This window comes from Fundulus heteroclitus, chromosome 13, assembly GCF_011125445.2.
Source record: "Fundulus heteroclitus isolate FHET01 chromosome 13, MU-UCD_Fhet_4.1, whole genome shotgun sequence".
Lineage (NCBI taxonomy): Eukaryota > Metazoa > Chordata > Actinopteri > Cyprinodontiformes > Fundulidae > Fundulus > Fundulus heteroclitus.
The window spans coordinates 18153453-18167086 of NC_046373.1; the positions used below are offsets into that span (position 1 = coordinate 18153453).

Below are 13634 nucleotides of genomic sequence, written 5' to 3' on the forward strand. Positions count from 1 at the left end.
CACATTCATGTAAACATACTCAGGCATACTTCACTCCGCTAAGGTCCGCGCGTACTCGAGGCGTACTCTACGCATACAGGTACGTGCAGAGCTCAACACTACAAACTTCTCGGAGGCAAGAAGTCGTGACATCGAACTGTTTTATATGTGACGCTGAGCTACTCCAAGCAGGCGGTCGCAAGGATGCACGTCATCACAATTCCCTCTCTGTTCTCACTGACAGGTGGGAGTCTGCTGGAAAAGAAACGGCTCTAGGTGCTCAGCTAGCTAATCACAAATCTTACCATCCGTTCCGCCGCTTCGTCCCACTGGCACAAAGTGTAGAAATTGTAGCAATTTGCAATAATAAATGTAGACAACAGTACGCTGGACTATGGAGGGTAAAACGTCCGTGGAAAGTCAGCACGGCTCACAGTACGTCCGAGTATGTAGGAGCCTTTAGGCAGCTCATGCCTGCAGTACGCGCTAGCAACAATAAACCTAGTAAGATAATTCAATAAAAAAGTTACGTTTAATTTGGCCTTTTGTTCGAAACAGGGCAGTGTAGTCCAATTACTCTGTCCTCCCGACAGAGACGGATAGGGAGCTGTGTACGTGAAGGGGCGGAGTGATATTACACACTTGGGAAGAATATTTAATGCGCCTTATGGTCCGAAAAATATGGCAGTAAAATTCAGATAAATGGATAGAGACCTATGCTTGGACGCAGAAATTTAGCTAATCCTGTTATTCCTTCATGCAAATGTCCAGCACTGTCACAGTCTTGGAGAAACTAAAGGAAAAAATCTGACTCAACAAACCGGAAGAGATATTTCTGTTTATGATAAAAACAAAAAACAAACAAAAAAAAAAAAACGCGTCAGTCGGTCGAAATCTGATTCACCAGGTCAGACCACGAAAAAACGTGAAGTTCGCGAGCAAACCAGAGCTGCGCATCTGGAACCTACTAAAATTGCTTCTCAATCTCACCTCTTTCCTCACAATCAGACGACAGAAATAGCTTTAAACAAGCACGATAGAAGAGATGACCATGTTAGAAAAGACGCCGCTGAAAAATCTAGCCTAGCGAACCGACGGGAGGTTAAAAACATGTAATCTATGACTCGACAGCAATGACTACAGAGAACGTTTTGGTCAGACTGGATGGTCCATCAAGCCTCCTCGCTGATGTCAAAGCTAACGTCCTGAACCAGGACAGTCTCTTCTGTCTCCTCTGTGTGCTTAACGGGTATCGACTCCGCCTCCATCGACTCTTGTGCTGTTTCCATCCCGTCAGCAGGACAGTCACTCTCTGCCTTGGGGTGGTTGGGGAGCACACCGTCACGCTGCGAGCCCCCCCTGGCTTTGTTTTTGTTGAGCGAGCCTTTGGGGCGTCCCCTTTTCCGAACGGCACCCTCTTCGCTCCTTGCTGTCGTCGAGGGCCCCGCTTTCCTCTGATGTCTGTCGGAAGGAGCGCGCGGGGAGGACGGAGTCGTCGGCACGCTCTTTCGTAGGTGAGCGCCTCTCTTGGACTTTGACTTGCGCGGCCGACCGCGGCTTCGCCGAGACGCCGGCGATGTTTCCTCCGGAGGGTCGACTCGAGGGTATTTCCTCGGCCTCCCTAGAGGTTTCCATACTTTAGGCTTCTTCAGCTCCTCTGGAGAAGGCAGAGGATGCTTCCGTGGTCGTCCCCTTTTGCGTGGCTGTAATCGCGGCCGGCCGGGCTTCCTCCCTTTTACAGGAAGACCAGATGTGTTGAATGAAGACGGTTTCTTGTTTAAAGACCCTTTAGGCCGACCTCTTCCTCTTTTTACTGGCTGAGAGCCGTCGGAGTTGTTCCTCGGTCTACCTCTCCCTCGCCGAGGTTTGTTTGAGATTGTCTTAGAAGACCCAACGCTGTACTTCACCACAGGCTTCCTGGGCCGACTTCTCGACGCCTTCAGCAATTTCTGGGTTCTGTAGGCTTCCGCGTCCCAATCGCTGTACTCCCGTTCCATCCTCGACTTCTTATTGCGAGCTCCTTTTGGTCTGCCTCTTTTCCGAGGTGTTACGGGGCTGCCTTCGTCTTCCTCTCCACTCGTAACGCTCTCAGACTTGCGCTTTATGGATGCTTTTGGACGCCCTCGCTTGGGAGCATCTGAGCCACCGTTCACTAAGCCTTCGGCAGCCGGTTCCTTGACCGTGTCAGTCTTTTTTGGCCGTCCTCTTTTCTTTGGCGAGAGTTCTGTTTTAGCGGCGGCTTCGCTTTTGTTCTGGTTCTTGGAGCCCTTCGGTCTCCCTCTGCCCCTGTGAGCTGTAATGGAGCTTTCTGCGGGAGCTTTTCCAGGGTCTTGCTGCTCCGTGGGTTTTGTTTCATAGACTTTCGGACGTCCTCTTCCTCGTCTAGGCGGGCCGTTGGAATCAGGCGAATCCTGGATCAGGTTTAAAGCAGAAACCTCTTTATTTTTGGAACCTTGTGGCCTCCCCCTTCCCCTTTTAACTGGACTGTTTTCGACCATGTAGGCACCGGCCTCCCCTTTGCTGCTAACTGGGTCTTCTTGTTCCATCTCAACCATTATTACTTCCTCGTCCATACCGCTTTCTTCAACTCAGACCTCCTCCGTCAGTCGGCCCCTGTGCACCGACATAAGAAGATTCAAATTAAAATCCATGACGTAAATTGTTTACTCCATCTGTTTTTAAAACAGGGTTCCTACAGCGTAAGGCAAGTTAAATTCAAGACTTTTTAAGACTTTTTAATGCCACTTGAAATAAAAAGTTAAGACCAACTTCACGATAAACAAGAAAAACCTGGTTGCGACAACTTCACCCAAATGTTTATTTTAACATAAACCATTACTTTCTGGCCCAGTAGACATGTTTAAATTTTTGAAAAACATTCCATATAGGAAGAAAGCTAAAAAAACACACAAATTACAGATACATTTTTAACAACTACTGAACTGAATTCACAAACTTTGTTTTGTTCCCCACTAAAATAAACTATAAATCAGTTTTAAAAACCACAACATAACCAGTGCCAACTTTTTCGCAGCTATGGTCCGGCCGCAACAGTTTTTATTGGTTCTGCTATCGGGACGGAACCAATAATGGTTACATTGAGCCGTTTGGTAAATTTAAAAAATTATAATTGTGTCAATTATTTCACTCTTTGGTAAGGATTACAAAAATAAAGTCCTATTTATGACCTGGTAACAATTTTAAGACCTAAGAAAGACTGATTTAAGACATTTTAATGCCAATTAAGGCCTTAGTTTTATATTACAGAATTCAATGCCTTTTAAGACTTTTTAAGGATCCGCGGGAACCCTGTAAAAAGCCCTTTTTTGTTGCAAATGGAATATTTAGACATATGGCAATGACTTAAAATGCTTTCAGGGAACCAACTCTTTACACTTAAATGAAGGTGTGGTTGGCAACATTTGGATGGGTGGATTTCTAACTTTCAAACCTTTCCAGACCAAAGATTTTAGATATTTTACTCCCGTTTTAACGAGACTGTGGGCATTTGAGCACAAAACATTTTGGTTTTACTTTGTTTTATTTTTTTTAACCCACCCCCACATATTGTGAAACTTGTTACCTTCCATTTGCAGTCGAAACTCGGATATAAAATTAAAACATTTCCATGCAAATTGAGACACTAAACCTTTCTGGGTTTTGCACCTGCAACCTTAAATCACCTCAAACCCAAATTTAAATTTAGACAACCTCATCCTAGATTTATTCACATTGTGTGATAATTCACTTTACACAACACCAAAAATTACAAATCGCAAAACTTGATTTAAACTGAGTTCAGTACAAGAAACTTGAAAGCATTTTAAGGAAAAGGACCTAAAGTCCAAAAAGCAGTGCCATATTTTGTATTTAATATTAGTTTCTATATAAGCTTCTCAAAAAAACTAAAAGATCAGTGATACGGACAATATATGGAGGTTTGATGAGGCAAAACATCAAAACAAAAACATCTTTATCCAGACCTTATTTGGACCTTAAAAGTGACATTATGTACAGTAGAGGGCTCTGTTTAGTCTATTACTTTTTAAAGTTGCTCACAATGTACATAAATGCAACTACTTATCATTACAAGATTTATTATTACTGAATACAACTTCGCATTTCGACTTCTAATTTGAACTTTGACATGCAGACGTGTCGCCACGTGTAATTTTTTTCAAACCTTTAACCATTTAGTTGGATGAAGAATTTGTTTATTTATTTTCTCATGGATGAAGATAAAAACCCGCTGTGCTGATGTTTAGATAATGATTTAAATTGTGACTGATGTGTAAATCCTATTGAAATATTATTTCTGATCAAATTCGTCCAATAGTTCTTGGATCGGCTCTGATTCTTCGTCTAAATAATAATAATAATAAAGAGGAAAATCAGACTTTTGTCGTCTTCAATGAATGGATATACACTTCAAAGTCCCTCTTTTTGTTAGCAAATTCATTAACAGACAACATGATGCTTTGGTATACTTTATTTTGTGATAAACTTTGCGACGTACGCTTTGAGGAACGAAATGAAACTAGATTTCTCCAGGTTAGACCTTGAGAAAACTGTTTAAATCGGGTGTCGGCCAGTAAACGTCTGGTGAAAGCAGAGACGTTCAACAACGACACCAAGTCATGACGGGGCTGTTGTGGGGTGTACAGGAGGCGGAGAGGAGGGGGGACAGATCTGTAAATTGGACCGAACTGAACCACATAAGGCTGAACGTTGTCAAGACCAAGGAGATGGAGATAGACGTCTGGAGGAGGAAGATGCCTGCACAGATCTAGGGGGACGAGGTGGACGGCTGCAGATACCTGGAGGTTCGTGGCTGACAACTGACTGTAGTGTTGCACCGATACCGATACCAGTATCAGACGGGGCTCCGATCCAGCACTAAAATGGTGGTATCAGTATCGGTGAGTACCAACAAATAGGGCACCGATACCATTTTGATGTTTGTATGTCACTTAAACGCAGCCTTCTCTCTCCTGACTAGTATTATACATGTTATATAAGTTCATGAAAGTTGCACTATTTTGGTATTTGAGAGCCAAAACTCAGGGTTTAAAAGGGATTATTCAATTATTAATGCGATTTTACTGTCTTACTGTTGCACTATTATTATACATGTTATAATTTCACGAAAGTTGCACTATTTTGGCCTTTGAGAGCCAAAGTTTTATTCAACTATTGTCACCCATTCCAGGTAGGCAGTAAAAAGTTCTACTACCCTAAGTAGTATGCAGTTCTTCATATATACACACACACATCAATTTCAAACAGATGGTATCGGTATAGTATCTGTATCGGCCAGTACTGCACAGCCAGGTATCGGGGCCAAAAAATGGCATCGGCGCAACTCTAACTGACTGGACTGGAAATGTAACACAGACAGGAAAGGAATGAGCAGACTTTCCTTCCTGAGGAAACTTGGGTCCTTTAATGCAGGGTTCACCAACCTTTGAGAAGTCGAGAGCTACTTCATTGCTACTGTGTCATACGATGTTTTAACTTGCATTTATCATTTTAAATCTATGTAAATACAAGTATGATTAAAAAGGAAGAGCAACTAATTAAAATAACATTTTAGATGCAGCTCACTGGAGGGTTGTGCTATTTTCTGAACGGGCCCGCATGTCAGGCCTACCTGGTGGCCGCGTGCCCCGTGTTGGTGACCCCTGCTTCAATGTATGCAGCAAGATGTTGAACATCTTTCACAAGTCTGTTGTCTTCTTTTCCACGGCTGTTTGTTGTGGGAGCAACAGAAGAGCAAGAGACACCCAAAGATTGGACAAGATTATCAGGAGGGCTGGCTGGAGACTGTGGAGGAGGGCAGGACACAGAAGAGACCGTCCTCTCCACCCCACGCTGAACAGACAAATGTTGCACCTTCTCCCACAGACTCCTGTGGTCTGTTTTCTGTCTGTTATGCTGCCGCCGCCCAACAGTTTCCCAATTGTGGGATCAACACAGTGCATCATGTGGTGCCGTACCGTATACCGGCTCAGTTCTGCATAGAGTAGTGGAGAAGTCGCCGGTGTTCAGGTCTCCAGGCAATAACAGCAACGAAAAGATCAAGATAATGAAGAACTTTGATGCCATAATGTGGCACAACAACAGGCCACATTGGGAGTTTTAACATTTCAAAGTTAAAACTCCCAAAGCGAAGTAACTAAAACATAATTTATACACGCCTTACATAAAATCCAAATGAAAATAATACATTTCCAATTTTACACAATTATTTAAGTATCTATTTTAATTGATTCAAAGTCTATGTGCTGAATTGCACCATGAAATAATTCAGTCTATCACAGTGACTCGTAAAATCAACCCAAATACATGCAACAGACCAATAAAGTTAAATCAAAATAACAATTACATATCTATGCTAAGCTGTAAAGCCCTTTGGTCAACTTTTGGTATTTTTTAAAAAGTCCTACATAAATAAATTGGCTCGGTGTCAGGATTCTCTGTGCTGCTCTACTCTAACTCTATTCCACAGGTGTGTCTGGTTGGCTGAGGAGGCGTGGCCCACACCTGCAGCTCGTTGCAGGCGGCTTCCTCTGGCTTCTTAAGCAGAGCGCTGACAGATGGAAGACGCCAGAGCCTTAACCAGTCGTGGTACGACGTGGCCTCTGTCCCTACGCTCGGACACCAGCTTGTGAGTTTTTGCTCTTCGTTTTTTGACTAATTTTTGGATCTCTGTTTGCCTCAGATTTTTGTGCTTGGATGCACTCACCCGTCTTGACGTCTCGTTCCGAAGAAACAGACCAGCAGAACCGCCTGCTCAGATTTTGCTCTGGCGCTCCCCTCATACTTCCTGGATGTTACCCAGCGAGGCCTGAGTTCCCCTCTCCCGGTTCCTGCTGGTTCTGCATTCACTCTGGTTAATCCATCTGTCAACCGTTGCCGACGAGGTTCGCTCAGGATCCCTCGCCAGTTACATCAGCCATCCTCAGCCACCAGCCGCCTAACTCCAGCTGAGTAGAATCATAGAGTATTCCCGACGCTACTTCTTCCCGGTTAGGTCCGCCCGGCTAAATGGTAAGCAGCGCACTTCTAGCTATTCCCCTGGTTCAACTTTCAGAGTTTCTGACTTCCTCTTTCTTACAGACTCGCCAGCCTTGACGTTCTGACCCAGCCGACTCACCCGTAGTCCCGTCCTTAGATCTGCCTGTTTCTTATAATAAACATCTTAAAACTGTGTTTTGCCTCCCGATCGTATCTGCATGTGGACTCGTCACCTGAAAACCATGACAGAAGAAGGCTCTGGCCACCAAAGTCCAGCGGATACGTTCGGGCGGCAGTTAGCCGCACAGCAAGAGCAGATGCAGTCGCTAGGTTTAGCCGTAAATTCAACACAGGAGCAGCTTCATAGATTAGCCGCTCAGTTTAGCCAGCTCATGGACACAGTTACTTCCGCGATGACGTCGCCTGTCACTCAAAACATTAGCACCCCGCCTCCCGTCGCTCCGAGCACTGATAATCAGCTTTGGGCTCCGCCACTTGAGAGCGCGTCACCTAGTCCGGAGAAATTCTCTGGTGACCATGGGAGTTGCGGAGGATTCCTTTTTCAGTGTAAACTGGTGTTTAACCGATCCCCCCAGACTTTCGCCTCAGATGAGGTTAAGATATCTTATGTACTACGACTCCTAACAGGTAAGGCACTTAGTTGGGCTGAGGCTCGATTCCCTGATTGTCAGTCATTCGGGGTTACTTTTCAGGAATTCGTTACCGAGTTTAAGACTATTTTTTCGCCCGAGTTAGATTCGGCTCATCAGTCTCGTCATCTCCTTTCGTTAAGACAGCGCGGTCGACGCGTATCTGACTTCTCAGTGGAGTTTCGTACGGTTGCCGCAGCGGCGGATTGGCAACCAAGACCGTTAAAGGCAGTATTTTTTCAGGCTCTTGATGAGTCCCTTAAGGATGAATTAGCCCGGGTGGAGGAACCCGGGGATTTTGAGGATTTTGTGGCGCTAGCCATCCGGTTGGATACCCGGCTACGTAGTCGGAGCCGAGTTAGACAGAACCAAGTCATGCGATCATCCACCCCTTCCACGCTCACCCATAGGGAACCGCGGTCCGCTCCATCACCTCCTGAACCCATGCAGTTGGGCCAGGTTGGTTTAACCAATAAGGAGCGTCAACAGCGTTTCGCGGGCAACTTATGTCTATACTGTGGAGGGGAAGGTCATTTCCTTAAGGATTGTCCGGTTCGGCCAAAAGATCCAGTCCACCGTTCGTAACGGGGAGAACGGTGGACGTTAATAGTTCTAGCCCCCGAGTAGTAACTAAGGCGCCATCTCTTTCTCGCTTACATTTACCAGTGACGTTAATGTTTGATCAGGATACTTTCGATGTCTCGGCTCTAGTTGATTCCGGTTCGGACTTCAACCTAATTGACCAAACCGTAGTGGATCAGCTTCGTGTGCCGGTCGAACCTTTACCCGAGCCTCTCCGGGTGTCGTCCTTGGATGGGCAGAGTTTAACCTTAATCACCCATCGCACTCGACCTCTAGTAGTGATAGTTTCGGGTAACCACCGGGAACAACTTTCGTTTTTTGTGTTCCCTGTAAAGCGTTCACCCGTTGTTTTGGGTTTAGCCTGGTTAAGTGTCCACAGCCCGCAGTTTAACTGGGCCGAGTCCCGATTAGAATCTTGGTCTCCAGCTTGTCATTCTCGTTGCTTACAGTCCGCTCGTCCTGTATCTGTTACCCCTTCCCCTGAGACAGAATCTGGGGACGTTCTTGACCTATCACTAGTTCCGGAGGAATACTACGATCTTCAGAGAGTATTCAGTAAGACTCAGGCTTGTTCACTTCCCCCACATCGCCCTTACGATTGCGCTATTGACCTTTTGCCTGGGGCTCCACTACCGGTGAGTCGGCTCTACAACATCTCCAGGTCAGAACGTCAAGCGCTCGAGAAGTATATAGGGGAATCTCTAGCTACGGGGTTAATCCGTCCTTCATCCTCCCCGTTGGGCGCGGGGTTTTTTTTCGTTGGTAAGAAGGATGGAACCCTTCGACCCTGTATCGATTATCGAGGGCTTAACCAAATAACCGTTAAGAACAAGTACCCGCTCCCTCTATTATCCTCAGCCCTCGAACCAGTCCAGAATGCTAAGATCTTCACTAAACTTGATCTGCGCAACGCTTATCATTTGGTTCGGGTGAGACAGGGGGATGAGTGGAAGACGGCCTTTAAGACCCCGCTAGGTCACTTTGAATACTTAGTCATGCCTTTTGGTTTGTGCAATGCCCCGGCAGTTTTTCAAGCATTAGTGAACGATGTCCTTCGGGATTTTCTGAATGTTTTTGTTTTCGTTTATCTTGACGATATCCTGATTTACTCTCGTGACCTAGAACAACATAAACAACACGTCCGTCTTGTTCTCCAGCGATTATTAGAGAATCGCTTATTTGTTAAGGCCGAGAAGTGTGATTTTCACCAGTCTTCTGTTTCCTTTCTTGGTCTGATTTTAGAGGGCGGACAGGTGAAGTCTGATCCGGAAAAGATAAGGGCAGTGGTGGAATGGCCTGTTCCTGAGTCGCGCAAACAGCTCCAACGCTTTCTTGGTTTCGCTAACTTCTATCGGCGCTTTATCAGGAACTATAGTCAGGTAGCATCCCCTTTACATGCTCTCACTTCCCCCAAAGTACCTTATGTCTGGAGTCCAGAGGCCGAGGAGGCTTTCAGTAAACTTAAGGCCCGTTTTTCCCAGGCTCCCATACTAGTTCACCCCGACCCAGCCAAACAGTTTATCTTAGAGATCGATGCCTCTAATACCGGGGTGGGAGCGGTTTTGTCCCAACAGTCGGAGGTAGACTGTAAGTTGCACCCTTGTGCGTTCTTTTCCCGTCGTTTATCACCAGCAGAGCAGAACTATGATGTAGGTGATCGTGAGCTACTAGCTATTAAACTAGCGTTGGAGGAGTGGCGGCACTGGTTAGAGGGATCCGAGCAGCCCATCATAATATGGACAGATCACAAGAACCTCTCCTATCTGCAGTCAGCCCGTCGACTCAACTCTAGACAGGCCCGTTGGTCTTTGTTTTTCTCTCGATTCAACCTCACCATCACCTACAGACCCGGCTCCAGAAATGTCAAGCCTGATGCACTGTCCCGTCTGTTTACATCTTCTGAACAAGAGAGGGAGCCGGAACCGATTCTTCCTCCCACCTGTACGGTTGGAGCGCTGCATTGGGATCTGGAGGACAGAATCAGACAGGCCCAACTCTTAGACCCGGACCCAGGTACAGGGCCACCTGGGCTTAAGTACGTTCCCCAGTCTGTTCGTCCTGAGGTTCTACGTTGGAGTCATGACACGAAGTTTTCCGCCCATCCGGGCATTTTTAGAACCCAGTCCCAGGTATCCCGGCGATTCTGGTGGCCTTCATGGACGAAGGATGTTCGAGAATATGTTCTCGCCTGCCCCGTTTGCGCCCAGAATAAGTCTTCTACACAGCCACTTTCCGGTTTGTTAAATCCTCTTCCCATCCCCAGACGTCCATGGTCCCACATAGCGATTGATTTCGTTACCGGTCTCCCCTTGTCCCAAGGTATGTCAACTATTTTGACGGTAGTTGATCGGTTTTCTAAGTCCTGTCATCTTATTCCCATCCGCAAATTACCCAACGCACTCCAGACAGCTCAGCTTCTTATCAGACATGTGTTCAGACTTCACGGCATCCCTGTTGATATCCTCTCTGACCGGGGTCCTCAGTTTATCTCCCAGGTCTGGCGGCACTTTTGCTCTGCTCTGGGTGCCCGTTATACACTCACCTCTGGATATCATCCTCAGACTAATGGCCAAACTGAACGCATGAACCAGCAACTAGAGACTACTCTCCGCTGCCTTACGTCATCTTCACCCTCCGACTGGAACAAGTTTTTGCCCTGGGTGGAGTATGCCCTTAATTCACACATCACCTCAGCTACTGGACGTTCACCTTTTGAGGTTGCTTTGGGATATCAGCCTCCACTTCTACCCACAGAGGAACTCAGGATTCCCTTCACATCCGTAAATGACTACATTGCTCGCTGCCAGGACATCTGGAGATCAACCATCACTGCCCTCACTCGCACCGCAGAGCGGAGCAAGAGGTTTGCCGACCAGCACCGCCGACCAGCTCCTCAGTATCGCCCCGGTCAGAAGGTTTGGTTATCTTCCAGAGACGTTTTGTCCAATCCATCCGCTAAAAAGCTTGCTCCCCGGTTCACTGGTCCCTATGAGATAGAGACAGTGATTAACCCGAGCACTGTCCGTTTACGTTTGCCCCCTCACTCCCGAGTACACCCTACTTTTCATGTGTCCCAGATCAAGCCCGTTTTGGACAGCAACTTGTGCCCTCCTTCCGGACCCCCTCCACCCTCCCAGGACAGTCAGAACCCTCGGGTTCTCAGGGTTGTGGATGCCCGTCGGCGAGGTAGGGGTCACCAATACCTCGTCGACTGGGAGGGTTGTAGCTCTGAGGAGCGCTCGTGGGTTTCCTCAGCTACTATCTTGAATAAGGACTTGATTTCAGATTTTTGGGCTACTCAGCCCAGCACCTCTTCGTCTGGGCCGCCAGGAGGCGGCCGTTGAGGGGGGGGTAGTGTCAGGATTCTCTGTGCTGCTCTACTCTAACTCTATTCCACAGGTGTGTCTGGTTGGCTGAGGAGGCGTGGCCCACACCTGCAGCTCGTTGCAGGCGGCTTCCTCTGGCTTCTTAAGCAGAGCGCTGACAGATGGAAGACGCCAGAGCCTTAACCAGTCGTGGTACGACGTGGCCTCTGTCCCTACGCTCGGACACCAGCTTGTGAGTTTTTGCTCTTCGTTTTTTGACTAATTTTTGGATCTCTGTTTGCCTCAGATTTTTGTGCTTGGATGCACTCACCCGTCTTGACGTCTCGTTCCGAAGAAACAGACCAGCAGAACCGCCTGCTCAGATTTTGCTCTGGCGCTCCCCTCATACTTCCTGGATGTTACCCAGCGAGGCCTGAGTTCCCCTCTCCCGGTTCCTGCTGGTTCTGCATTCACTCTGGTCAATCCATCTGTCAACCGTTGCCGACGAGGTTCGCTCAGGATCCCTCGCCAGTTACATCAGCCATCCTCAGCCACCAGCCGCCTAACTCCAGCTGAGTAGAATCATAGAGTATTCCCGACGCTACTTCTTCCCGGTTAGGTCCGCCCGGCTAAATGGTAAGCAGCGCACTTCTAGCTATTCCCCTGGTTCAACTTTCAGAGTTTCTGACTTCCTCTTTCTTACAGACTCGCCAGCCTTGACGTTCTGACCCAGCCGACTCACCCGTAGTCCCGTCCTTAGATCTGCCTGTTTCTTATAATAAACATCTTAAAACTGTGTTTTGCCTCCCGATCGTATCTGCATGTGGACTCGTCACCTGAAAACCATGACACTCGGTTATTCAGTTGTTTGTAAATAAAATCTCACTTGTTCTTATATATATATATATATATATATATATATATATATATATATATATATATATATATATATATATATATATACATACACACAATTAGATATTAATTATAATACATTCTATATTTCTATAAGACATAAATATAACTTTTTTTAATGACTATAAAATGTTATACATCAAACATTAAAAATAGATTAGACAAGTAAATAGCTTATGTGCATATTTAATATTCAATTTAACAATAATATATAAACATTTATTTATTGATTGAACTGTGGAACCTGTGGCCCTGCTAAATCCTCCACAACAGTAATAATAAAAGGATTCCCCTCCTTTGGCGTTTATGGCAGCTATTAAAACGACCACAGGGCGCCCTCTGCCGGCCGAGCGCCGCCATCTCTGTAGGAAACTCAACTAGGAAGTTCAGGGTTGGTGACCAAATGGTCCTGTCTACTTCCTGGATTACAGCGCTATGACGGCGGGAAAGTGCACAGGCGTCCAAATCAATAAAATGCAGTCAACATCACGGCCATGCAGGATGTCTTAACGTCCATTTCCGGCATGCACGCCGACACTGACAAATAATGAGATCTGCAATTTGCGCAGAAACCCCATCAGGAGACCGTGCACTTTTAATCTAAGCAGTTATTTAAAATTAAGGCCAATAATAAAGAGCGTTGACTAGTGACTGGATTGTTTTCCAGGTATTAGCCAGCTTCAACACCCGACGGCTGTAGACAGAGACGCAAAGACGACGCGCGGCTGCAGACACCAGAGCGCGCGTGTCGTCTTAAACTCGCCCGCTGTGAGATTTTACTTATTTTTTGTCGGTAAATACTAATTCAGCAGACATACCGTGAAGTGAAAGTGCGCGTTTTATTGTTGCTGTGATGGCTGTTCCCGGTCGTCCGTTATGTCTCGGAGACTCTGAAGGAAACAACTGCGCTGCGTTTTCAGTTCCTGCTCTGGACTGGCGCTGTGATGGGAGATTTGCACACATTGCACCTTGCTTTATAAAATAATAATAAGGATTACAAGAGTGAAAATGTGAAGGAAAAAAAGGGACTCAACAGTTTGCAGCTTCATGGTGGCTCTCAGAAGTCTACATATTCATGTAAAACCTGGTTATTATGGCACAGATAGAGGATGTAAAAATGTTAAATCACAAACTATGTGGTATTTATCTTGTCACAGCAAAAAACAAACAACTTTTTTTTATCTTT

General features: G+C 46.2%; 1 protein-coding gene across 1 annotated transcript; it reads right to left on the reverse strand.

The window, feature by feature from the left end:
• Positions 1-593: 593 nt before the first annotated feature.
• Positions 594-13360, reverse strand: LOC105935160 (origin recognition complex subunit 4). Its single transcript, XM_012875441.3, has 2 exons — positions 13267-13360; positions 594-2592 (listed from the first exon to the last, which is right to left on the reverse strand). The coding sequence occupies exon 2, from the start codon at positions 2550-2552 to the stop codon at positions 1152-1154; it is 1401 nt and encodes a 466-aa protein (XP_012730895.2). The 5' UTR covers positions 2553-2592; positions 13267-13360; the 3' UTR covers positions 594-1151.
• Between the last annotated feature and the right edge of the window lie 274 nt (positions 13361-13634).